At 44.3% G+C, this 27,257-nt stretch overlaps 1 protein-coding gene across 4 annotated transcripts in view; it reads right to left on the bottom strand.

Annotated features, from left to right (window-relative positions):
• MBOAT1 (membrane bound glycerophospholipid O-acyltransferase 1) overlaps positions 1-27,257 on the bottom strand; it is a 54,771-nt gene that overhangs the window by 11,330 nt on the left and 16,184 nt on the right. For 2 of the 4 annotated variants that reach the window (XR_013988767.1, XR_013988768.1), the window contains exons 8-13: positions 25,410-25,602; positions 21,434-21,537; positions 20,608-20,672; positions 18,568-18,700; positions 17,161-17,312; positions 16,308-16,497 (exon numbers count right to left, since the gene is read on the bottom strand). Coding sequence is in view for 2 of the 4 variants with exons in the window: in XM_081014226.1 (XP_080870352.1) it covers positions 16,359-16,497; positions 17,161-17,312; positions 18,568-18,700; positions 20,608-20,672; positions 21,434-21,537; positions 25,410-25,602 (786 nt within the window). In the remaining 2 variants the exon portion in view is untranslated. Of the gene's footprint in view, positions 1-13,991; positions 16,498-17,160; positions 17,313-18,567; positions 18,701-20,607; positions 20,673-21,433; positions 21,538-25,409; positions 25,603-27,257 lie in introns of those variants that run through there. The other 2 variants (XM_081014226.1, XM_081014227.1) reach the window with 1 other exon arrangement.

Below are 27,257 nucleotides of genomic sequence, written 5' to 3'. Positions count from 1 at the left end.
ACTGGTGCCAGAAACCAAGTATTGAAGGTGCCAGTTGTGCTTCCAAGGGAAGGAAGTTCCATAGATGGGGCACCAACTCAGAGGAGGCCCCATGGGTTTCACTGTACAAGAGCCTTAACCTTAATAATAATAATAATAATAATAATAATAATAATAATAATAATTTTATTTATACCCCACCCATCTGGCTGGGTTTCCCCAGCCACTCTGGGCAGCTCCCAACAGAATATTAAAAACGCGATAAAACATAAAATATTAAAAACTTCCCTAAACAGGGCTGCCTTCAGTTGTCTTCTAAAAGTCAAATGGTTGTTTTATTCCTTGACATCTGATGGGATGTTCCACAGGGCAACAAGAAGGGTCTCCTTTGCAGACAGATCTCCATATATGAGCAGGCTGATATAGGAAGTATTCCAGTATTTGGCTTCTAAGTTGTTTAGGGCATTATAAGTTAACATTAACACATTGTATTGGGCTCAATAGTATACTGTATTTGGTAATCTGTGCATACCCTGCCGGTGTTGTTGAAATCTGGCAAACTGTGGCTAATCTTAACTATAATTTGTTTAAACCAAGCCAACTTCAAACCAACAAAGTATAAAGATGGCTTGTGTAGGATTAAAACAACACTTCAAGGTTTGAACGTACTGTAACACTAAACTGCAGTTAATAAAAATCAGAAGCAAAAGTGCTGGGGGGTGGGGAGCATGAAAGTCCAAGATTCACACAGGGCTCATTCCTATTATGATAGGAAAAGCCATGGTTTAGCAGGTCATCTGAAGAGAGCCATTTTCTCACTGATCTTTACAGTGGTCTCATAAAGGCAAATCTCTACAGGAGCAAGGCTGAGGTATAGTAGCTTGCCAAATAGTATCTAGTGAATTCGTGACTGAGGGGATGTTGTAAATGGTATCGCCCATAATAATCTCTAATGACTTCTGAACGTCAGAAGCCATTTGTGATAATTCCCCAACTCTCCAGCCAAAATCCATAGCTTTTCATAAAATACCACTTTATTTCATGTATCCGGAAGAGTTTGCCATCTCAGATTATGAGCATACTTGTCGTTATGAGAGCTTCTAGCCCTCATTTTAGAGATCGGTGGTCCAGAAATGCTAAGCAGTTTATTAAAGTGTTCATAGGCCACCTTTCAGGATACATATCCTCACTCACAAGATAGCATAAAAAGCATGAAATGAAGAACAAGCATAAAAACAGTTAAGATAAAATCAAAACAGCTATCTAAAATACAACAAATGTACAGCAGATAAAGCCATATTGTTATAACTCAGCTAAGCATTACAAAATAATTAAAAAATATTTTAGGCTACAAGTATTGGGCGGTGGAGGGGAACTGAATATGGCTAATTCACCTTATCCTCCTCCAACACTCTGTTGGGATCTTGCAGACAGGGTAGAAATTGGGGCAGAAGAAAATTTTTGCTCTCCTGTCCTTTTCCCAGTGGTTTTAAAACTGTTTATCTCTTATCAGATGGGAGTAGGGAGAGCTGAAACGAAACCAGCTCTAGAGTTGGTGTGATTTATTTTGTGGTTTGGGTGTATGACAGGGAATTAGGAAGGTTATAGATCCTTACGTTCCATTTCTTCCCTGGTCCACTCCCTACCTCTTGGCATTGCTAGGGTCCAGGTTGCAGAAGGTGTCACAGCACTGGGGAGGGGGAATATAACACTGGATCCTCCCTGAGGTCAAAGCACCTCAGAGACAGTGTTCAGAAGCATCCTATGGCCCCTGGGATACCATCCCAGGCAGGGTCATAGGATAGCAGGGTCAACTAGAAAGTTTGCTGGTTGTTGCTTTTTAACACATTCACAGAAACCAAGCAGGTGGTGGATGAGAACACTGACAGCAGACTAAGGCCACATTAGAGCACTATGGTACTTGTAATGAGTATGAGTTACTCGTGCGTAAACTGGTGCCTCTCTAGGCTAATTTGCCTTGTTAAACCTTTCTGACTGCACAGCCCTTTCTGATTCTGACTGCCTCAGTCGCTGGCAGAATCCGTCAGTGGGTGTTTCTTGAACCTCTTCCAACATAAAAGTTGTTTGACACCCAGTCTCCTCCTCCTCTCACTGCGCGGGAGTCTTCTGCGCAGGGAGGGCGTGGGTAGCGGAGGACCTGTCCCCTCCTCACTGAGTTCCAGTGAAGAGTCCTGGAGCCCTCTCTCCGATTCCCCCATCTGCCCCCCTTTATCCCTGGTGTTGCGCTTAAATGCTTCCCCCTCTACTGAGCTGTTTCTCCCCCTGCTGCTGGGTCCTTCTCCAGCATCATCTAGGAGCCTCCCCTTCGCCTCTCGCTCCGATGTCAGTTCCCTGACAGTACTACTTTAAACAATCATGGCTTCTCCCAAATAATTCTGGGAGCAGTAGTTTAAGGATACTGAGAGTTGTAAGGAGGCCACTATTCCCCTTGACAGTTTTCGGAGTTCTCCGTAAAGGGGGACCCATTGTTAAACCACTCTGTAAACCAGAGCTTTCCAAACTTTTCATGTTAGCGGCACACTTTTTAGACATGCATCATTTCGCAACACAGTGATTCAGTTTTACTAGCAAACCAGTTTAAACTAACCCCTTTCCAGCCCCGTGAGGAGCACGGGGAGCGTTTGCATGACACACCTACACATTGCAGCCGACACACTAACGTGTCGCGACACACGGTTTGGAAAGCTCTGCTGTAAACGGTAGTTCTGGGAGGGGAATAGGGGACTTCTAACCATGCTACAGCTCCCATAATTCTTTGGGGGAACCAGTGATGTTTAATGTGGTATCATAGCGCTTTACATGAAAGGTATGAATGTGGCCTAAAAAGCAGTTCACTGCATGCCATTACACATTCGCTAAAACTGTTCTCTGGATTCACAACACACGCCAGTTTACCAGAGCTGGCAGAGCAAAAGTGCCTTAAAGGGGCCTAAAATTGAGGGGAGGGAACATTACACTCAATTTGAAACACCATAGGACGTCAGCATAATGAAAACAAAACTGAATGGATAAGCTGGCTGGTATACTAGGAATGGGAAAAGGCAGCTGAACTCAAGAAAAGCCACTGGATAGAAGTAAACAGAAAGCCTGGGAAGCAACCTGGCAATAAACAGGGTTGCCAACTGGCTAGAAAAATGTGGGCCGCCCTGATAACCTGCTGGTGCCTGCACACTAAGCTACAGTTAAAAACACAGCTACAGAAAAGTTGCCAACCCAGCGACAACAGGGCAGCTGTGCCACATACAAGGTTTAGAAGGAACAGAGTTTGCAGGTTATTTCCAAATGTCTTTGCACACCCTTGAACAGTAATACAAATGCACAGTATATCCCCGCAATGGCACATGCTGGAATCTTTACTGTAGAGCAGCCTTATCCAATGCTGGGCCCTCCAGTTGTTGTACAACTCCTATAATTCCTGATCAATGACCATGCTGACTGGTGCTGATAGGAATTGCAAGCAAACTATATCTAGAGACAGTTTAGGGCACCTTGGGCCTAGAGGCCAATCCTTAAGTTTCCATAGTAACTTCTCAAGGAGGTTGGAGACACAAGAAGAATAACAAGGCCGTACCTCCTCATTGGCCGCATCCCCACAGACTCCTAACAACCCCACCAGTTCTGGTGGGCATTAGCCGCCATTGTTAAAGAGAAAAGAGGGTATTCCTTTTTTGTCCTCTCCCTATGTGTCATTATCTTGCGAATGCAGTGGTTTTTCCCCTCCGAATAATTAAATCATATTCACGAGGACAGCAGATTAATTGAATTTAAATTCCGAACGACTACAGAAGCAGAGAGGCATGAGTCACTAGTCCATTCTAATGAAAAGATTTATTAAGGACCTTTCTCTGACAGACATATAGAGCAGGGTTATAAATATTTCATATTCAATTAATTGAATTTTGCCCTCCGCCTGCGATGCTGCCCTGAAACGTTAATCCACTGGGAAATAAAATCTCAAACAAAGTAGGAAAATTTGATCATTGCAGCAGAAATGATCTGCTACCTCAACCCCACCCCACCCCTGGCAGATAACCACAGTGCCTAGGACAGAAGCCCAAGTGTCAACTGCTTCTGGATTTCTACAGAGATTGAAAAGATGACTGTTCATAAATTGAGCCGCGGCTGTATAAAATGGATGCATGTATAAGATCATAGGAGTCCTGCCTGATCCAAAGCAGATTTATAGGCGCAGTTGCGATGTTGAACAACCCTCAATAGGTCACATAAACCTAAGAATCCTTGGGGTGGCTAATGTTTGTTGGACAACAGAAATATTTTGGAGTACAACTCCCATCAGCCCTGGTCACGGGCTATGCTGCCTGTGGCTGACAGAAGCTGAAGTTCAACAAGAACTGGTAGGCCATATATTTCTCCCTTCCTGCTTCCGACATTTCAGCGTCATGGTGATCCTTCACATATGAAATAAGGTGATCGAGTTTAAATGGATTTGATGCTTTCTAAGGGCATGTCAACAAGACAATGCAGCAGGTCTTACACTGTGCAATGGAACTCATTGCTTTTCACCAAGACAAGCCCTTCTCTGTAATGCTTAGGGTCGATTTGCTCTCCTCTCCCACAGACCGCCTTTAATGCAACATCAGAGCCTGTGTGTGTCCTCTGCCCACCACCGCCATGGCACTCTTCTTTGGGCCTGCCCATATTTACATCCAGCTGGGTCGACAGAGCAATGCCACAGAGACCAACAATCGTCGTCTCTGAGCCCGCCTCACAAACACCATGATGCAACAAAAAGGTAGGTTGGCTCCAGGGGCAGACTTGGTACTATGGCACCTTAAGCGAGGCCAAAATTTGCCCACTATTCCTTGTACTGTGCTGCACTTGGGGAAGAAGCTGTGAGTGCTCTAGCAGGGTCTCAAAGCACCTCCACCTCCTTCCCAAAGCTGGGCAAGTGCTAACTAGGTTTTGGGGAGGAGAAGGAAGGACTCTAGGACCCTGTCAGAGCCCTCTTGCCTCTTTCCCATAGCTGGGCAGGTGCTTACCCTCTCTGCTAGGCACCCAGTAGGGGGGAACTGGTTGCGCTGCCCTAAAACAGCCTCTGTTGCCACATTTTGGGCTGGGTTCAGCTAATGAGTCCTGCCAGCAGAAGTAAGCACAAAGCACACTAGCACAAAGGGGTTGCCGGCTGCCCTCCCACTCAGGAGGCATAGGCAAACTCTGTTAGTATCTCAGCTCACAGTCAGAGGTAAACTGGCCTCCCCCGGGCAACTGAGTGAGATACTTGATGACCTCTCCGCTGCGTCTCCCGGCAGGCTAGGTCATAAACCGGCGATTTCCCTCATTAGATGTGAGGAAAACACACCCTCTGCTTCTCTGCTTCTCTCCCTCCCTGCATTCTCCCCAGGGAGGGGAAATGAGACAGACAGGAGTCCTATTTACATGTTTTATTCCTGTCACTCAGCAGTACATAGAAATGCGACTGCACCCTTCAGTCTCCATTAGAAGAGTCACACACTCCTCCCCTGTACTTCCAGCACAGGTCAGATGACACACTGAGCTAACATCCGGTGCTCAGTACAGAGAATAGGCTCCACCTTTTCTCCAACAGTACATCTGCAAAACATAACATCCTGTTTTGCATTCCAGCCATCTGGAGCTGGCTTTTGCCTTGGTGCTTTTTCCCAACATCCTCCCCCAAAAGCATCAATTGGCAAAACATGATCCAGAGAAGAGAACAAACAGTTGTTATACATATAACAGTCCCCTGTTGTTTCAGTTCCACCCTTGGAACTCCCCACCACTGGTTTCACCAGTGTACCTCTCTGGTTGTCTGGCTTCCAAGGAATGAGTGCCTCTGCATTACCTTGGCTTGCTACTCTCTGTTGTGTCTTTGTCTCTGACTTAGACACTGCTTTAACCTGCTTTGAGTTGTTAACAATAGCAACACACGCAACAGCTAAGTTAGCAAACTCTTTTGAGTACCTCTTTGGTGGTACACCCTTTGTAACTCTCTCAGACCTGCGTATGAGGTTCTGATCCTCTGTGCTCACTGGTTCAACCTTTGGACTCTGTTGAGAACCAGTAGCAATCAGTGGTTCTTCCTTCATCTGTGAAGGTCTATCCATTGTGTGAGATTTCCTCTCAATGACTGTTACAACTGAACTCTCTGAGCTCTCACTGTCATCATCATCAGTACCACTGTAATCTGTGACATCAGAAAAATCATCATCAGAATCGTTTCCTGTGGGAAAGGTGTGTTCTACAATCCGCTCTTGCTCTGGAGCACTATCTAAGAACTTTGTGAGAATCACCTGACCAGATTCAGACAAAATTACTCTGTAGAGACCCTTTTCATATCCCACAAAAATGCCTTTGGCATTCTTTACTCCACCTGGAGCTTCTGTTCTCACATGAGACCCGAAAACCTTAAAGTAGGCAACAGAAGGTTTTCTATTGAACAGCTTCTCAAAAGGAGAACATCCCAACTCTGTTGAGACTTTTCTCAACCACACATGAAGATAGGACATTAGCGACTCAGCCCAATATTCATGTGGCAAATGTGAACTCAGCAATTGCGCATTCATCCCCTTTTGCAATTCTTTGTTCACCCTCACACAGACCCCCCTGTTCCACGCTTCTGGCGAAACAGCAATTTTGTGGTCTATCCCTTTTCCATCCAGGAACTTCTGAAACTTCTGTAACAGAAAAACTTGCTTGTCATCTGTGAAAAGACAATCAATGTTAGCATCATGCATATTTTTAACCTTGTCACAAAACTCCTGAAACTTTTCTAAAGTTTCTTGCGGTTTCTCCATCAAATAAACCCAAGAATAATTAGTGAAACAATCCACACATAAAAGGTAATATTTTGCACTGCCCCTAGATGGCTCTAGAGGACCAATCACATCAGCATACACCCGCTGAAATGCTCTGTCGACCTTCTTCGTCACCTTCCTGGTGCTCACACTGGTCACACCTGCAAGAGAGATTTCGTTAGAATCAGAAGAATTACATTTCATGTAATCACTTTGATCAAAAGTCAACAAATACAGTCCATCTTTCTCTTTGGCAGTAAGAAACAGTTCTCCATCTTTGTAGATCTTGCAGCTTTTAGCATCATAGGACAGTTTCAGTCCTTTCTTTGCAATCTGCGACATGCTCAGCAGATTAAATCTCAGTTCTGGAACCAGGTAAACATCACTTATAGTCAAGTTCAGACTCTCAAGATACACAGTCCCAATTCCGGTCGCTTCCAACTCCTGACCGTTGGCCTGTTTCACAGTGAAGCTTTGCTTCCTCAACGTCGAAAACAGTTGTCTGTGCGGGCACATATGAACCGTTGCGCCCGTGTCAATTATGAACGAGTTCCCAACATCTGGCGTGGTTCCTTTCGCCATCAAAGCCTTTGCAGGTTTCACCTGGCACTTGGTATGGCTTTTGCCTGATGCCTCAGGCTTCGTAGAGCTGCTCTTTGCTCCTTTTGACTGTCGCGGCTTCTTACAGTTTCGCTGTAGATGCCCAGTCTGTCCACAATTGTAGCATCGGACAGCACTCAATGCTACTCCATGCTCTCCAGTAGATTCAGCAGTGGGAAGATGTGAACTCTGTTCTTCCCTCCCCCTGTCTTTCACTTCCAGTGCAGCAAGTCTGTCGTGTTCATTCAGGACCACCGCACAAACTCTCTCCGCGGTTAGGTCTTGAGCAGGTAGGGAACCAAGCTGACTGGCAACAACCTTGTAGGTGCGATTAAGGCTGTTTATCATCATGAAGCAAAACACTTCCTCCTGAAGACGGAAATTGCGTTCCACCATCTGTTGATGCAGAAACTTCATTTCTGTCAGGTGCGCTTGAACACCTCCATCAGGCGCAAGTCTCAGATTGGTCAATTTCTCAAAATACAGCAACGCTGAAGAACCAGCATCTCTCTGATGCGTTGTACGCAGCGTGTCCCAAACCTCTTTCGCATTTTCTAAATGCTGAACATGCACCAACTGATCATCTGAGACACACAGAATTATAGCAGTCCTGGCCCTTACATTCTGTGACTCCCAACCTCTGGTTGGTGCTGCAGGGATGGGGTTTTCAATTACATCAAAAAGCCTCTGATTCTGCAGCAGGGCCTTCATCTTTACAGACCAAGATGAATAATTGTCATTGGTTAAGGGAGGTGGGTAAGGCAGACCTCCCCCTTTCTTGGCATCCATCTTGAAGCCAAGCCTCCAGCTCACACTGTCAAACAAGCTGTAAAATCCAACAGTTGTTTTTTCCTTTCTCAGTCAGGCAAACTGCAAGTTGTTTACGCTCTTTTGCACCTGGCAGCTAAACTCTGGCTGCTATGGAAAGTCCCTTCCAAGGGCACGTAAACTTGTAGCCAAAACACTCTCTGGTTTTGTTTCGCTTTCCCAGGCTCACACTCACAGTCCAGCCCCTTTGCCAGTAACTTTCCAATTTTCCGTTACCTAGCAACAATGCATTTCAATAGGACAGTTTATCAACCACAAGAATTTGTGGAATGCAGGCTTCAGCCTTTAAGCTGCAGGCCTCTTCCTCCCGGAGCTTTTGTTTCCGTTGAAACGCAGCTCCGTGAACCAGTGAATTAATCAAACTGCGTTCACACTTTTAGCCCGAAATGCAGCATACCTTGAACTTTGTTGCTCTGGAAAACACCTCTTCTTTCCACCAGCTGTCTGTTGAGCCTCTGGCTTCTTTCAGACGCTTCTCTTCCTCCTTGGAGCAGAGGAGGACAATCCACCAGCCTCTCATGCAGATGTCCGATGAATCGCAACCATCCAAAGGCTGCCATATGTTAGTATCTCAGCTCACAGTCAGAGGTAAACTGGCCTCCCCCGGGCAACTGAGTGAGATACTTGATGACCTCTCCGCTGCGTCTCCCGGCAGGCTAGGTCATAAACCGGCGATTTCCCTCATTAGATGTGAGGAAAACACACCCTCTGCTTCTCTGCTTCTCTCCCTCCCTGCATTCTCCCCAGGGAGGGGAAATGAGACAGACAGGAGTCCTATTTACATGTTTTATTCCTGTCACTCAGCAGTACATAGAAATGCGACTGCACCCTTCAGTCTCCATTAGAAGAGTCACACACTCCTCCCCTGTACTTCCAGCACAGGTCAGATGACACACTGAGCTAACATCCGGTGCTCAGTACAGAGAATAGGCTCCACCTTTTCTCCAACAGTACATCTGCAAAACATAACATCCTGTTTTGCATTCCAGCCATCTGGAGCTGGCTTTTGCCTTGGTGCTTTTTCCCAACAAACTCGGCCCTCCAGATGTTTTAGGACTACAATTCCCATCATCTCTGACCACTGGTCCTGTTAGCTAGGGATGATGGGAGTTATAGTCCCAAAACATCTGGAGGGTTGAGTTTGCCTATGCCTGCCCTAAGGCTCCCACCTAATTGGCTCAGGGTAGTTTGGAGAAACCATAGAACAGCACACAGGGGGAAGAGAGGGCAGGATGTGCTGGCAGAACCTCCTTAGCACCTACAATAAGCTAACTTACGGAAGTTCACAGAAGGAAAAGCTTCCCATCTCCTCCCCTCACCCCACACACTCCCCTAAAAAAACTTATCTAGAAGATCTGGGAGGGTCTCCTGAACAATGGGGGATGGGGTACAAGGGGGCTTCTAGAGGAGAGGTTAATCACCCAGAATTTGACTGAGAAGCTGGGAAACTTTCCTTCCACCTAACTTCCTCACATTAACCTATTTTATGATCCAAGCCATTAAGCTGATTATAAGCAACCGATTATGGTTCCAAGTTCTCAACAGGAGAAACAAAAGCAATTCCACCCTCCAGGCAGCTGTGCTCTTTGCACTCCATGCTCTTTGGGGAGAATATGTCAAGTTGCTTTCAGCCATATGCTTTATTCTTTAGGAAAACAGCTACTATTCATTCTTCTGCAATGTTTTAGCAAGGATGAAGCAAGCATTTATCTGAAGTAGCTGCTGAGACACTGTTTTGATCTCATAGCAACATCATAATCACATCCCATAAAATAAATCTCTATCCACTATCCACACACAAGGATTTTTGGAAGATGTCCCAGAGTGTATTATAAAGTTCCTTGAAATCATAGCAGTGGTTTCACATCTTAAAATATTCTAGCAAATATTTCTACTTCACCATGACTGATCCAAGATAAAACAAAACATGGTGGAATCTAAATCTATTTTTTTTTAAAGAAGGAGGAGGGATGCACATAGTTGGCCCCAATAAATTAATGCAGAGTTGGGGGGGGGGGGTTAGTAAACTTCAGAGAGTTTGGGAGTTGCCGTTATCACAAGAGGTCCTTGAAAACTCCAGGAACTGTAGCCAAGGATGAGAGAGAAATTTAGTTTGGTTTATATTTCAGTGTGATCCTCCGTTAAGTCACACTTCCAAAAACAATACACAAACCAAAATGTACCTATTTATGAAATTCACACTTCTCTGAATATTGTGGTGCAATTCTCCAACAAAAAACCTGTACAAAAAAAAAGTTATGCTAGGGGAAAGTGTATTTACAAGTCACCACCACCACTTATTGTACTTATTAGTCACCTTCACGAGGCTTTTTTTTTTCTTTTTAAAAAATTGCAAACGCATGCAAAAATACAGAGAAAATGAAACGAAAAATGAGGAACAGAGACAAATGAGAACTGTCAGATTCGTCCATTCCTAACTCAAAGCGGGCTACCTTGTAGAAAGTTGTGCTGCAGTCAGCAAGATTATGACAAGGAGACTGAAAAGATCACTTTACCTTACATGTACCTGTCTGTATCCGGAGATCTTTTTCAGCAGGCCCCAGTCCACCAAATGGGTGCCTCTGCCAAGTGAAATAAGGGAAAGGGTGACCAGGGAGAGGGCCCTTTTGATGGTGGCACCCCAGCTGCAGAGTGCCTGCCACAAGTCTTGCTCACCTTTCAATGTTGCTTTTAATGACAGTGCACTTTATATTTTCAGTTGTCTCCCTTTCTGCTTTGGTTGGGGGGGGGGACCCCAATTATGCAGCAAACTGTTATTTTCTGGTATTGTATTTTTAATTGCATGCCACCATTTTCTTTGAAAGTCATCCAGAGAACTGTATTATATAAATACTGCAAATAAAACAAAAAATGGTATGAGAGCCCCTCCCCTCCAGGCACCCACCCATGCACCTGCTGAACGGACACACTGCATTGCAGTTTTAAATACACCAAGCCCTGGGCACAAAACAAAACAGCATTCCAGAGATGAGTTTCCACCCATAAACTCAGCATTGTTTACCATCCTGTCATGGAAGGGTCTGAAAAGCAGAGAAGTGTCAAATTCTCCCCTTGCTATCCCAGCTCTTGGAAGAGCTCCTAGGATTCCTTCCTTCTCCAATTCATCTCCTACAGCCAAGACTGGTCATAGAATCATAGAATTGTAAAGTTGGAAGGGACCCTGAGACTCATCTAGTCTAACCCCCCTGCAATGCAGTAACACACAGCTGTCCCATACAGGGACCACACCTGCGTCCTTGGTATTATCAGCATCATGCTCTAACCAACTAAGCTGTCCACTGCTAGATGGATAGCTGCACAGGGAACCGACCTTTACACACCACCTCAGAACCTGAAGATGCTCCTCTCCCTTGACCAGACTTTGGAATGAGGTTGCTTGATGACAACACTCACATGAAGGTCTGCATTGGACACACTCTGCCTTGCACATAGCAGAGGTTTGCCCGGCAACAGTCAACTCTTTCTTCATAAGCAAGGCAACCTCTTTTCTGATGTTTTGGGGGGTCATTCTCAATTCATGCAGGTAACACAGACCCAGGCATCTTCACATTCATGCATCATAAGGTAACCAGGCAAGGGATGCAACCCAAAAGAGAGAGTATATGGCTTTGCAAGCAGAAGGTCTGAGGTTCAATCCCTGGCATTTCCAGGTAGGGCTGACCTCTGCCTGGAAACTTGAAGAGCTGCTGCCAGTGTTGACAAGACTGGGCTAGACAGACCAGCTGTCTCAGTAAAAGGCGATTTCCTAGGTTCCTCTGGCATTGTGCTGCCAGTATCACAAAGTGGGAACAAGAGCAAAAGCTAGACGAGTTTCTCTCTGTCCCTTCTTTCCCGACTCTGCTAATAATGTTATGAACTTCTAGCATAGAATCATAGGATTTTAGAGCTGGAAGGGACCCTGAGAGTCATCTAGTCCAAATGCAGGAATCTCAACTAGATCATATTACATCCCAGCCTTCAGTTACCTTTTTCTCCAAACTTAAAAACCCCCAAACACTTTCACCTTTCTGTGTTGGAAAGGTGCTCAAATCCAAACAGGGTAAAAGGGTGAAGCCTGAAACTACCCCTTGCCAAGAATGATTTTGAGTCCTTCAATTTCGTTTTAGGGGTCAGCAACTGGCAACTCCTGGGGATAAATCCAGTCTTTCCCCCTGAGATTTGTAGATCCAAAATGGAAAAGGGAGCAGAAACTCTTGACAATAGGATTTGCTGGCTGACAGGCAGAAAGTTGTGTTCCTTTACTGCTTTTCCACACCCTTCTCGCTGCAGTTGCTTCCCAACCATACAAAAACAGAATCATTTCCTTTATCCATGGCAGGGAAATCTGTGGGCCAAGGATGATGGGAGACCAGGCCCAATAGAAGCTCAGTTAGTAGAGCATGAGACTCTTAATCTCGGGTGATGAGTTCAAGCCCTGCGTTTGATGAAAGGTTCCTGCATTGCAGGGGGTTGGACTAGATGACCCTCATGATCCCTTCCAACTCTACAATTATATGAATCTAAACATCTAGAAGGCTGCCAGTTCCCTGCCCATAGCTGTCAACTTACAGATTTGAAAATAAGGGACCAGCAGCCAAAATAAGGGACCTGCAGCCTCACCGGTTCCAGGCACTCCAGTCTTCCTGTCATCCTGCAGTCTGGTCAAACTCATGCTGGGTAGCTTCGAGAACACTGTCCAACCAACTTTGTAACCAGAGGTTCAACTGACTAGAATCTGAATCACATGCACCACAAGGCCTATGCAGCCTCAACTTAAGATGGCTCCCCGGCCTGGCTTTGCACTGCAAAGTTTGCAGCAGCATGTGCAACAAAATGGCATCCAGCATTCAAAAAACCCCTCAGCTTGCATTAACTAGCCACACACAAGGCATGCAAGCTCCACCCCCCAGTCGTTCTTAGACTTCTTATTGGGTGAGCAACACAGCCAAGCAACACAGTTGGAGCCTTCCTCCTCCCTGGCCGGCAGGGAGGGAGGGAGAGGAGCTGCTTCCTTTGAAATTTAAGGGACATCATTTAAGGGACATTTAAGGGACATCCATCAATAAGGGACAGCAGCGGGACATGGCGCTGGAATAAGGGACTGTCTCTTCAAATAAGGGACACTTGACAGCTATGTCCCTGCCCTCTCACACAATTAAAATCAGCTCAAAAACTAAACATAGATTGGACAAGTGTACAGCAGTGGCCACTAGATGTCACCAGTACCATATGCCATTTTTAAGCCAGCGCTTTTTCCCAATATGTGAGAAGTCACATTTTTGAAAGGGAAGCTTTTTAAACTTGTGGCATTTAGATAGATCCCTTTTTAAAAGGTTCTGACAAATCAAATAAATTTGCTGTCTATCAACAGCAAATAGCCAGGAGACCTAAATGGAACTGGCGAGTTCAAAGGCAGACTGCAGCTGCAGCAGAAAGGAAGCATAGACCAGGCCATGGGGGCGGGGGGAGTCAACTAAGTTTTACTGAGAGTAGATTCACTGAAATTAATAAGCATGGCTAAGTTTGGCCCACTGATTTCAGTGAGACTACTCTTGAGGAAATTTAGCTTGAGTAAATAAAATTTGTCGATAAGGCAGTCAAATAGAGGTTGTAGCCAGACAAAAAAACACATGAACATAAATTATACATAGGAATCATACATAAAAATAAAAGCTTGACCCAAACAATCCTTTTCGATTATTTTTCATATATTGTGATCCACCTTGAGTGTTCTTATAATGGAAGGATGGGGTATAAATACTCAAATAAATAATTATTCAAAAAATGCTCTTTGGTTTTTTAAAAAAAATTATTTATTTTAAAAAGCTTTACAAAGATTTGCGCTTAGAATCCCTGGATTGCAGAACAGGGTGAAAATGTCCCAAAGAAATACATAATATGACCAAACAGCAGTTAAGTGATAACAGACAGCAGCAACATTGGTTCCCAAGGCATTCTGCTTCACTTGCACCTTTTAAAAGGTGATTTAATGCTACTCTCACATTGATCATTTGATTTGGAAAAGTCCAGCTCATTAAGATCAGAGCTTCCCCTTGCCTTTCCAACCAGAAACTGGTTTTTTCATCCCTCAACTTTATACAGAATTTTAATACCTTTCTCACTGTAAAACAAAACAAAAAAACGATCAAAGCAAATTCAGCTCTGAAGCATCTAGCCAAACAGGACTTTAAAAGAACGGAAGTGTGGATGGAATGTGGAACCCACTTGGGCAAAAAGATTATCATTGCGCCTAAGCAGTAGACAGGTGCAACACCCATGTCTTTCACTACCAGGGCACTCCATCCTTGAGGCTCAGTAGGCTTTCTGAATTGGGATAGGTTATAGGTGACAAGGTGGGCAGACAGAGGGAAGCACTTATGAGCTAAGAGTAGGCAGGTGACAAGCAAGCAAACTTACAGGGCAAGAGGTCTGCATCAGTTCTATTAAGTTTAAATTTATCCCGTTCCCTTCATAAAGAAAACATATTATTTAAAAATGGAAAGAACCATTTTCATTTTAAAAACCTAAAAGCATTGTTTTGAATATTAGGAAGCATATTCCGAAAAAGTTAAGTCAAGTGCTTCGCACCAAGTTCCCTGAGTTATTTTCCAAGTGCCAAAGTAATTTATCTTTGTTCGGCTATCATGAAATAATGAATGCAGGCGACATTTGAAAGGTTTGTAGTATCAGGAAAAGATTATGGAGTTCAGTGGCAGTGGTGGTGGTGGGGAGAAATCACCCAAGCTCAGCACAGAAAACAGGTCTAACAGGAAGTGTTCTGGAAAAGCCTGTAGTTCTCTTTCAAACCCTGTCTAGCCCACATTTCTCACCTCAGACAGTCTATACCTGAATTTATTTATTTTATGGGCAACCACAGCCAGCCTGCTCCATGATCTTCCCTTTCCTAATGCCTAGTCCCAGTCACTCAGCATGCGCTTCGTTTGTTCTAGGTTAATGGTTCTTAAAACATTTTACTAAACAGGACCCACGCATGTAAATTTCCTTTTTGCTTTGATGTACTGTCTATGTGGGCCTACTGGTCCCCACACCTGTTGACCATGAATCACAAATTCTTTTCAGCTTTTGGTGCATTCAGGAAACCCACCCATGAAATTCCTTGCAACCCACCATTTGGTAATTACAGGTACACACTACAAGTTACTTTTCACCTTTCATCGTTTTATGTGGGGTGGGGGAAGAAAAACATTTTGATGCTTAGGGCACCCATCTGCTAATGTCAAGGTGGGTGTCGGGGTTAGGTCAGCCATAACTCACAAGATGTCAGTGAAGTTAACGCTTTATACAAAGAAATAAAAAGCAGCTCAGACTGAGTCAGCACGGCAACTCTTCCCAGTAGATCTTGCCTTGATGAGGCAGTTGTGGGGAGTGCAGGTCTTCCCACATTTGCCTAAGTATCCTCCTCCCCTGGGACCTTCCCATGCAACCTGAGACTCCTTCATCTTGTCTCTCTTTGCTCTGCCCTCTTCATTCCTCTTTGTGTTCTGGGAGACTGGAGGGGGGGGAGGTGAGACTCCCTGGCTTCTTCAGCAGCATGTCTGATCACTGCCTCTTCCCCCCCGCCCTTGAGCCTCCTTTCCTGCCTCTGACTCAGGACTTGTCTCTGCCACGGCCTCTCCCTGCTCACTAAACTCTGTTGCCTCTTCAGCTTCCGACACCTCCTCCCCCCAGTCTGCTCCCTCTTCTCCCTCTGACCACTCGCTTGTCATCCCACCACCAGTCCCTTCACTCTGAGCCTTCTTCCCCTGGGGGTTCCCTTGGGTGTTCCCCAGCTAGTGCCCCCCACCACTCTTCTGCATCTAGCCAGTCCATGACAGCTAACCCCCAATGATTATCTTTCCCCTACCTCTCAAAAGCACTGGATAATTGAGATTAACTTTAAGAGATGACAGACGTGTGCAAGAATTTAAATACATTAAAGACACTCCATTATTCTCTTTAGTTTACAAAAAAAAATATATTATCTTCTCCCATCAAGGATGTAAACATTACCCAGTAACAAGTCTTAACTGGTAATCAGTCCATTTCCTTTTTGTCCATTTAAAAAGTTTCTTAAATTAAGCTACTGCAATGATGTATCGCTCGTACCCATTTTTCCAGCGTCTCACAGAAGAGGAGCGACAATTCCCTTTTGAGGTATCATTTTGCTTTCTCGTTTATGTCAGAGTTGTGTGTGCCTTGAATGGGAAGCTGCTGCCTTTTCAGGTGTTTTTGAGATCTGATTGGAAGGACCAGCAACACAAGTACACATAAAATGTGCATATGAAAGTACAGTGACCTGTAAGGGACAAAGAAAGAAGTAGCAAGGAATATAAAGCAAGTGGAAGTCAGGTTAAAACAACCTATAATGATGAGTAGTGATGCAACATATTGGGTTGTAGCTCTTCCTGGACTACTAAAGCAAAATATTTTGAAAAGGGGAGCAGACCATTATGCCTCTCAAAGCAATAACTCAGGATTTCTAGAAAGTGCCCTGCCAAACCTAACCTTGTATGTTTGGGCCCTGAGTTGGAGATTTAATAAGTCTACACTCCATCAAGAGTTCAGTTTTAAATTTTCACCACATCCTACTAACAAACATTCACATGGAACTTCCCTCAGTGTTGTTCTGCACCCTTCTTCCATCTACACAACAACCTGCCATCGCCATACACCATGAATTTTAAGGGAAAGAACAGATATAAAAATAAAATTGCTGAGTGCACTTTCCAACTTGGAATGAAACAGATGCATTGCCCCTTCTTATTCCTTTCAAAGGCCCAAGTATACATTTCAAATATTAACTGAGCTTCCAAAGGTGACACAGCTAGCAAATATAACCTGTTTAGTTTTCCTTCAAACCATGATGAAGCATCACCCAACGTGGACCACAGGCTGGCAAATCTGAAAAAGCTATGGCCTGATGCAACCCCAACAGCTATAATAATAGGTGGTGACTTACTTGTATAATTTAATTGTAGGCTCAACAGCTAGCAGAACAAATGGTGCAACGGTATAACAGACAGAGAGCTGAGTTACCAACCAGGTCACAATGTCATAGCCCGTTTTGAGAGGCTTTGGGGAGACGAAGAAATGCCGGAAATTGTTCCTGACCTTTAAAAAGGCAAAAAAAAGTTTAAAAGCAATCTTCACATAATGGCTGCTGTCCTATCCACTTAATCATGATGTGGTCTGGTATACCAATAAGGAGTGTTTGGTTTCTTCTTTCCTCTTATTAAATAAGAAAGAAGTGTCTCAGCAAGAAATTGAGAAGAACAGCAGCTGAACAGACCTGGAAGAAGTGGCTTGGGCTGCAGTCCTATACACACATATTTCCTAGCAGGCATGCATAGGATTGCATTGTGAAGTACAAAGATTCAGTAAAAGATATCTCAAAAGGCCAAAGCCAATGCAATAATTAGCATACAAACGAGTGCACACCCACCACCCCAAATTGTACAGTCAAAGCAGAATACCAAGCTTACATAAATGTCCGGGAGCAATCACAGGAGTGATGACAAAGAGAGGGGAACCATCTAAGCTACCACAACTACCAGGAACTGCAGTCAAATCCTTCTCTAGTTTCTAATTCTTTAGCAAACACTGTTGTCAATTTTCTTTTGGTAGGAACATGGTGATGATATATGATTTCCAGGAAGTGAATTTCTTTTTCCTTTTGGACATCTTCCCATCAAGCAATTACAGTGGTACCTCTGGATGCGAACTGGATCCGTTCCAGAGCCCCATTCGCATCCTGAAGCGAACATAACACGTGACTGCACATCTGCGCGTGTCGCGTTTCGGCGCTTCCACGCATACGAGTGAGGTCATTTTGACCATATGCGCATGCGCAAGTGGTGAAACCTGGAAGTAACGTGTTCCGTTACTTCCAGGTCGCCGCGGAGCGCAACCCAGAAACGCTTAACCTGAAGCGTATTCATCCCAAGGTATGACTGTACAATCAAGCCTTTGCACCCCGACTGGTCCTGCCATGTACTATGTGTAGGCGTGGGGTCTGAAGCAGGGAGTCTCTGTATACATATTTATAATCAGGCACAATAAGCCTACATGAATGCAGCGGGCTCCCTGCTTGAAATCTCCACCCCACCCAACACATGGAGAGTAGTGGGAGGTTGACAATGGGGGCAGGGATAGCAAGCATGGCCCATAAATAGGTCAGTGTGAGATAGCTCAGAAAATGTTGGGTTTCAGACAGAGGCAGGTTGGTATATTCAAGAAAAAACCTCTGAAAACCAATAGGACTCATGTCCACAACCACGTTCCAATGACCTGAAGAGAAGTGAGTGTGAATAGTTACGTTTCAGATTGCACCCATTTTTAAAAAATAAAATGGAAAGGAGATACATACTGCTCTGGCTGCTAGTGTCATAAAGATCCCAGTGACAAATGTAAAATAATATCCGGGGTAAACGCCATGCCAAACAGCTGACAGAAGAAACGTTAAAGCTGTAGGGTACTGAGGAGCTCTATCATAGCAGACGCTGGGAAGAAAAGCAAAACCAAAATAATAGCATGTGCAGACAATACATGGATTGCATCTCAAAGGCTTTCGAAGCTGACTTCATAACTACGGCAGAAGGGAGGCATTTCAAAAGCATACTTCTATGAGAGGACAAAATTGGCTTCCCCAGAATGGTGAAGCAGCAACCTTGGTTTCCTGGCAGAGGGGTTGCTGCTGCTTATTGGGAGGCGGCCAGAGGTGAGGCGGCAGAGAGGTCAGCTTGGTGTGGGGGCGCTGGCAGGGGCAATGCAACACTTCTGCCTGGCAGACCTCCCTGCCACCTTGCCCCTCCTAGTAACTAGCAGCAGGAGCCCCACTGCTGGGAAGTATCTTCTTGCAGCTCCACCCCAATGGGCGAGTCGCTTCTGAATAAGGACAAGACAAGCTTCAACTAGCGTAACCTGTTTTCATGGCAGTAAATCTTCGGATTTTATAATGCTGTCATTTCTCTAACCCAGATTTTCATATCTAGAGACATCTTAAAGGGCATCTTACATTTTAAAAGCGTCAGTCCATAGGCACCCAGAACATATACTTTCCAGACACAAAACTCCCATTTGAATTCCTTATAGTTTGGCCCACTTTCCTGGCTTTAACTCAATGGAGTGCTTTGAAAAAGAAGAAATTCAAAAGAAGTATTTGTGACAGGTTTCTAGATTTTTGGCATGTATAGATTTTTAATTTTTTGTAGCAGAAACACACGCTCTCTCTCTTTCTTTCTGATTATGTTTTTAAATGTAAGTCATGAGTGTGACTTGTAGAAATCCAAACAGGTTTTATGCATGGCAAACCAATACTGTATATACATTACTGAACAGAACTATTTTCCATGAGAAGGAATTTTGCTGTGTGTCTGTAGGCATGTGGAAACAGAATTAATCACTTTCCAAATTAACAAAATCACTCTGACACTCTCTTGCGCAATGAGAGAGGGGAAGAATAAAGGCTTTGTTGGGGGGGGGGGGAGGAATTGATGCAAAAATTCAACCTATTTAACTCAGGCACACAGAAAGCAGTGGTGACAGCAGCCCAAGCATTAATTTTAATTTTATATCTTGCCTACCAGATCTGAAAAGGCACCCCAAGGTATCTTAAATATAAAATCACAACATGAAAATTAAAATTTTAAGCCACCACACCAGCAACCAGTTGAGATAGCAGCAAAATCAAATGCCTGACCACACAAGGAAGTATTAACCAGTTTCCAATAATGGCAAGTGAGCAGGCCTGCTAGGACTCCTTGAAGAAGCCATTTCACATGCAGGGTGGCGCTAGCAGGAAGGACCTGATGGTTGTAGCTTCCTACCTGACCTAGGAATACCCAGTGAAGAACACATGTCTTACCTAACATTATTGGAGTCCTAGAAAAACATACAAAGGAAGGTCCACCTAGTGGAACAGCATTGTCTCTTTTTCTTGCCCCTTCTGCTCCCTTTCTTCTGCTCTGAAGCTTGGGAGACCCCCTAGAGCAGATTATGAGGGTGTAGAGAAGGGAGAAAGTGAAGCTGGAAGTCCATTGCACATGTAGATGAGGGCCATTGGATGTCTCCCACAGCTGACTGAAAGATTTAGGGCTTATTTACAGTTGCTCTTGTCCCGCTGCTTTCCCCCGGGGGAAACTGCTCTTTCTTTAACGCTTAATTGGAGCAAACAGCAATTCAGGTTTCTCCCAGGTCGACATTTGCACCGATTTAGAGCTAAAGAGTGAATTTTTCCATAGGAAAGGAATGGGGAAAGGGGAAAACCGCTCGGCCCTATGCTAGAGGGACAAGCCCTTAGTGTAGAGATAGGCTTCAGTGACAAATGTTAAAAGCCCTGATGAATGTATGGACAGATGAGGTGGATTATCAAAGCAGTGTAAAAGCACCTCGAGTACATTGCTCTTACCGTTTGAGCCAGGCAGTGGTTTGGATATTCCAGTTTTCTACATACATTTTAAAACTCGTTGCCAACTAGGAGAGAGGAAAGCCCCGCACATTACTGGTCTGCGTTCACGTTAAAAATGTCAGTCCAACTCATCCTCACCCATTGGATTCAAATGCTTTGCCTGTGCTTCTTTCACCACCCTAGAACTTCAAAGTCTGGAATTTATCTTAAGTAGTACACAGAGATGAGGTTTGCAATTTATTTTAAAAGATAAGAAGCATAACCTTTTTACACCAGCAAAACCCTAGATGGTAAATCCAGAGGCTAATGTTTGTTTTACAGCACAATTCTAACCATGCCTATTCACATATAAGTCAAATTAAATTCAGTGGGCTTTACTACTAAGTTAGGATCAGAATCCATCCTTAAACTGTTTGGATTCTCACAATCCATGTTTCAATTAAAATAATAATCCCTTGTAGAGAATCTATCAGTATAATTTTTTATGTGAAGGGTAAGATTACTGCTTTTTACAACAGAACTGTGCATAACAAGAAGCCCTTGCTGAAAATGTCAGATATTTGAGTTCAAATTCTTCAAGTTAACAAGCCAAGGGTGAGACATGGTCATGAGTTTCTATTTAAAAGCAGCAGCAGCCGCCGCTTTTTTGTCGTTTTACATTTTTAAAATTTAATACACACACCAAAAAATGTTTCCGATAATCTAAAATACAAAATAACTTTTGTTTGCATGCATATCTGTGTAGCAATAATAATTTTTCACTGGGTGTAATTATCTTATCAGACTCATGCCATTCCTTTCTCATGATGTTTTCTTTTAAACTTACCTCAATGTTCCTGATATTCAAATTAGACAGAAGGTCCCAGTGGAAATTGCCTGTCTTGTCAACACCACTGAACCCATAGCCAGCTGCATTGTTGACTGCATCTGCTATAATTGCAAAAAACAAGAGTCTTAGGCTGGAATCCAAAGACCTGCTTTATGCATGCTCAAGGACTTTAGCGTGCCCAGTGGGACCTTTAATTCCAACACACACACACACACACACCACAAAGAGACTACAATGCCATATGAAATTCCTCCTGGTTTAAAAGAGCCTTCCTTTGTGGCATGGAGAGCTGCTGCTTGAGCTCTCCATGCCACAGACTAAGATTTATTTTTAAAAACAACAGGAGCTTCAAAGCCCCTTTGGGTATTTGGAACTAGTTGCAGAACCACAGAACTGTAGGAAAGGACCATGAAGGTCATCTAGAAGAAGAAGAAGAAGAGTTTGGATTTGATATCCCGCTTTATCACTACCCAAAGGAGTCTCCAAGCGGCTAACATTCTCCTTTCCCTTCCTCCCCCACAACAAACACTCTGTGAGGTGAGTGGGGCTGAGAGACTTCAAAGAAGTGTGACTGGCCCAAGGTCACCTAGCAGCTGCATGTGGAGGAGCGGAGACGCGAACCCGGTTCACCAGATTACAAGCCTACCGCTCTTAACCACTATAGCACACTGGCTCTCTAGTACAACCCCCTGCAATGCATGAATCTTTTGCTCAGTGTGGGGCTTGAACCCATGGCCCTGAGATTCAGAGTCTCATGCTCTACCAACTGAGAGCAGAAGCAGTGTTCACTGGAGCAGAAGCCGCAATTTCATAAGAGTACTGCATAAAATGTCAGTTAACAAAATGACTACCTGTGTAAGAAGAACATAATGGGTTGAATCCAGAATAAATAAGTTGGAACTTGGGTCCCACTGAAATCAATGCGAAAAGTTAACAATTATGAAGTTGAGTGGCTTTGATTACAAACAAAAGTTCAAGTTACTTAGTCTGGACCAGTGACATTTTATTTAGAAACTCACCCCACTTTATTTAGAAATTAAGAATGTAATGCAAGAACATATGAAGAGCATCCTGGATCAGGACAATGGCCAATCTTGTGCAGCGTCCTGTCTGCATATTGGCCAACCAGATACCTGTGGGAAAACTGCAAGCAGGACCTGCTCCAAACAACCCACTCTGTGGCTTCCAGCAGCTGGTGTTCAGAAGCATTACTTCTTCAACTGTGGAGGCAGAGCATAGCCATCATAGCTAGTAGCCATCGACAGCCTTACCCTCCGTGAATTTGGCACTACAGTCAGGAACCCAATATTACAGACTTCTTTTTTTGGAAGACGCCTAGGCATGAATTTGTTTTATGTGTGTAGATCAGTGCACGCTGATCAATGCAAAGTCTTAACAGTAAGGCTCTACAGTGGTACCTCGGGTTACATACGCTTCAGGTTACAGACGCTTCAGGTTACAGACTCCGCTAACCCAGAAATAGTACCTCGGGTTAAGAACTTTGCTTCAGGATGAGAACAGAAATCGTGCTCCGGCGGCGTGGCGGCAGCAGGAGGCCCCATTAGCTAAAGTGGTGCTTCAGGTTAAGAACAGTTTCAGGTTAAGAACGGACCTCCAGAATGAATTAAGTACTTAACCTGAGGCACCAATGTATTCTGATGACATGAATATCACGACGACCGGTAGATTCTTATCTGCTGCAGCCTTCATCCGCCTTCACAGCTGTTGTAACATACTGCTTGTTATCATCCGCCTGTTCTGCCGTTGAGGACTTCTTGGATCATTCTTTGTCTAGCTCCTCCCCTTTGACCGTACTGCCTTGGGTGACCCTGCTGGGAGTATGAGACTCCTGGCAGCTTCGCTCACAAGGGTCATAGGAACGTGCAAGCCTACTCACCACAACAAGGTGGTGATGCAGCAAGTGACCTTCTCTCACTGTTCAAACCATGTTTACGGAAGACAATCTTACTCGGCTACAAGTGATTGCCAAGAAAAAGAAGATTATCGACTTCTGCTACAGCATCTCTGCCTCTGAAGAAGCAACTTCAAAGCTCCGATCGCCCACTGATTAAAGCCTCTTCACTGGAGCTTGCGTTAGCAGAGCACTTTTGAAGACTGGCTTCTTAGTTTCGATTCCAACTAAAGTTCAGCAGTTAACATTAGGACAAAAATGAACTTATCTCTCCCGCCCCCCCTTTCATGAGCAGAGAATTCAGTAATTGACTCTCGCACAAAAGCATGCCTGTCCTACTTCACAAGCAAGAACTGCTTAGCAGCAGCTATATTTGATCAACAGGCTATTCTGTGTCACTAGATAAAATTTGTTGAGAAAGCGAGGAAAGGCCACTGCTGCCCAAATGATATTCTGGTGTCCAGGACGAAGAACAACAAGAAGTCTCGCCCACTGCCATGCAGAAGAGGCCGCTGCTGTCCCAAAAAAACCTCAATGCAAAGCAAAATGTTGTTTACAACCTTGGTTGTTCCGGACACCCAATTCTACATTTTTATTTCCAATTTAAGCAGTTATTCTCCGATGTCTTCTCTTCTCTGCACAAACCTTTCTGTGCTGCACTGCACCCTGCCTGTGGGACAGCTCTGGCATGGACTACACAGGTGGAATTGTGGGTGGGAAGCGGCAGGTGTCCCTGGCTTTAGAAAGTAGGGGGGGCTGGGGGATTGCTGATCCTTTCCAATACACACTTGGAATTAGGGATGGGTGTCAATTTGTCAATTTCAGTCTCTCTCAGTTACCCCTTTTCCTGGTCTTTAAATTGGTTCTCCACATTATCCCATCAACTTGCAAATTTAATTGAAAAAAGTCCTTATGAAAATTCAACAGTATTTTACTGCACATTTCTCCTAATGCATACATTTTTGCAAATCAATGTTTCCTAAAGTAATGCATTTTTGTATGCTATTTTCACTATGATAGGCCTTTTTATGCACACTTTGTCCTAGCGCATGCATTTTTTGATACACACTACTTGAAGGGAGAACAGTACTGCAGAATTCAGAGAAGTGATGATTTCAAAGGGTGGCTGTGTTTTGGTTCATGAGTTGTCCCAGAAAGTGCAAATTCAGCAAGTTTGCTTTTAAATGTGAATTTAATCTAAGTCTCCCACCATCCTTACCTGGAATAGTGATATATTACCCCGTCAGAGATAAAAGGCTGCCGGACCCCGCCCCAGATTGTGGGAGAACATTGCTGCTTGCTGGAACCTGTCAATTACCCTGTGCCTGACCTAGCCTGGTTTCCTGCCTTGGCCCTGTTGGACTGACTCCTCGTGGAATCCTTGGATTCGGGACCGGACCTGGACCGTGTTGCTCGGGTTAACCCCCGGGCCCAGCACACTCCCTTCAGATATTTGTGATTTTATGGTTGCATATGGTATTGTCAATGTATGGATTGTAGCCGGCCCTGAGATATAGGGCAGGTTTAGAAACAAAGATTGTAATGGAAATTTAGGCTAGATTATGTTGTGTAATTTAGGTTAGTATTTGTTGTTGTTTGCTGTTGTTTATGAAGGAAAATGTATAAAAAAATAAAAAAATAGAAACAAAGGGTGGGATTCAACAAATGAGCCCCACTAGCAGAAGCCAGTGCAGGGGCTCCTACTCGTGCAATGGGGCTTTCTCCCTCTTTCCTCCCCCCACATGCCCCTACTTGACTTGGGAGTGGGGTTGGGAGAACCCACAGAACAGCACGCGGAGGAGGGAGAGGGGGGATTGTTCTGTCTGGCACGCCGAAAAGCTTGCACTGGCTGAACTATTTTCCTAGCAGTTCCTGGCATCCCTCCCATGACTACTTCTATTACCAATACCCTAGCAGAAAGAGTAGCAATTCCCCACACCTGTTCCACGAGTTTATATGTGCAGATATAGCCATGCTATCTGAATGTCTGAAAAGAAACATCACTTCAACCTCAAGAGTGTGTGTACATTTTTAAAAAAAGAAGCAGTATATAAATCTTACCGAGTGTCCATGCAAAGTAGTATTTTGGCTTTGAAGCTTGCATGGCAACATATAGGAAGCCAAGTCTGGACCAGAACGAAGACTTGCTGATGAACTGGTTATCAACAAGATAAGTCGCCGGGAAGCTCTTGGTAAGGGTCAGGAACAAAAGCAAAGATACAAGTGTGATGGAAAGTTTGTGCAGCACAGCTCCCTAGAAGAAGAAGAAGAAAATGAGTGCCATCAGTGGTGAGAGAAGGCAAAATGTATGTTTCTCCCCTATAAAATACTCAGAGGTAACTGGCCAATGAAAAGTATCACCCATTGCTTACACTTACTATTTTGCAAAGAGGAATTGGTAGCACAAAAATGCAGTGGTTCATATTTAACCCCGAGACTAATCACAAGTAAGAAGTTTGCAGCAGTTGAGGGTGAGGAGCATTGTGCACAAAACCATAAGCTCCCATTATGCACTAGTGAAGACGGTGCAGAGCACAGCCACCTTCGTTCACTGAACACCATTTTGGTAATGCTGGTGTTCCACTTAGGAGTCATTCTTTCTTGCAGAATCAGTGCCAGGGCGGGTGCAGCAAATATTGCTTCAATAACATTACTTTCTTAGACAGGTGCACTCCCAAACAAACAGGTGAAATAAGCATCTATATCCCTGGAAACTTGCTTGACTTCAAGCATCTCTTGGCTGCTGGGATCTGTGCAGACACTAGAGGGGAGGAGTTTACTGAAAAGTAGATCATGGCATGTTAGAAAAGAGGATGTATGACTCAGAGAAAGCAAGTCCATTTGTCTTGTGAGGTCAGATAGCTTTTGCCTCCTCCACCATCTGATTACCCTTAGATTTGGCTTCCTAGGGGTTCAAAGCAATGGCGCTTTGATGATGATGTCATTATTTTATTATTTGTACCCTGCCCATCTGCCCGGGTTACCCCATGACACCACTGTTGGCCTGTGAAACTTATGAGTTTGGACAATTAAGATGGAACAGGGGAAAGTTACAGAGGAGACGATTGTCAAAATGTTGAAAGCTGCCCCAAACTGACACAAAGGAATCATAGAATCATAGAATCATAGAGTTGGAAGAGACCACAAGGGCCATCGAGTCCAACCCCCTGCCAAGCAGGAAACACCATCAGAGCACTCCTGACATATGGTTGTCAAGCCTCTGCTTAAAGACCTCCAAAGAAGGAGACTCCACCACACTCCTTGGCAGCAAATTCCACTGTCGAACAGCTCTTACTGTCAGGAAGTTCTTCCTAATGTTTAGGTGGAATCTTCTTTCTTGTAGTTTGGATCCATTGCTCCGTGTCCGCTTCTCTGGAGCAGCAGAAAACAACCTTTCTCCCTCCTCTATGTGACATCCTTTTATATATTTGAACATGGCTATCATATCACCCCTTAACCTCCTCTTCTCCAGGCTAAACATGCCCAGCTCCCTTAGCCGTTCCTCATAAGGCATCGTTTCCAGGCCTTTGACCATTTTGGTTGCCCTCCTCTGGACACGTTCCAGTTTGTCAGTGTCCTTCTTGAACTGTGGTGCCCAGAACTGGACACAGTACTCCAGGTGAGGTCTGACCAGAGCAGACTACAGTGGCACTATTACTTCCCTTGATCTAGATGCTATACTCCTATTGATGCAGCCCAGAATTGCATTGGCTTTTTTAGCTGCCGCGTCACACTGTTGGCTCATGTCAAGTTTGTGGTCAACCAAGACTCCTAGATCCTTTTCACATGTACTGCTCTCAAGCCAGGTGTCACCCATCTTGTATTTGTGCCTCTCATTTTTTTTGCCCAAGTGCAATACTTTACATTTCTCCCTGTTAAAATTCATCTTGTTTGTTTTGGCCCAGTTCT

This window comes from Podarcis pityusensis, assembly GCF_964106645.2.
Source record: "Podarcis pityusensis genome assembly, chromosome: 7".
NCBI lineage: Eukaryota > Metazoa > Chordata > Lepidosauria > Squamata > Lacertidae > Podarcis > Podarcis pityusensis.
The sequence above is the reverse complement of the archived record's forward strand: the minus strand, read 5'-3'. Positions and strand labels throughout refer to the sequence as shown.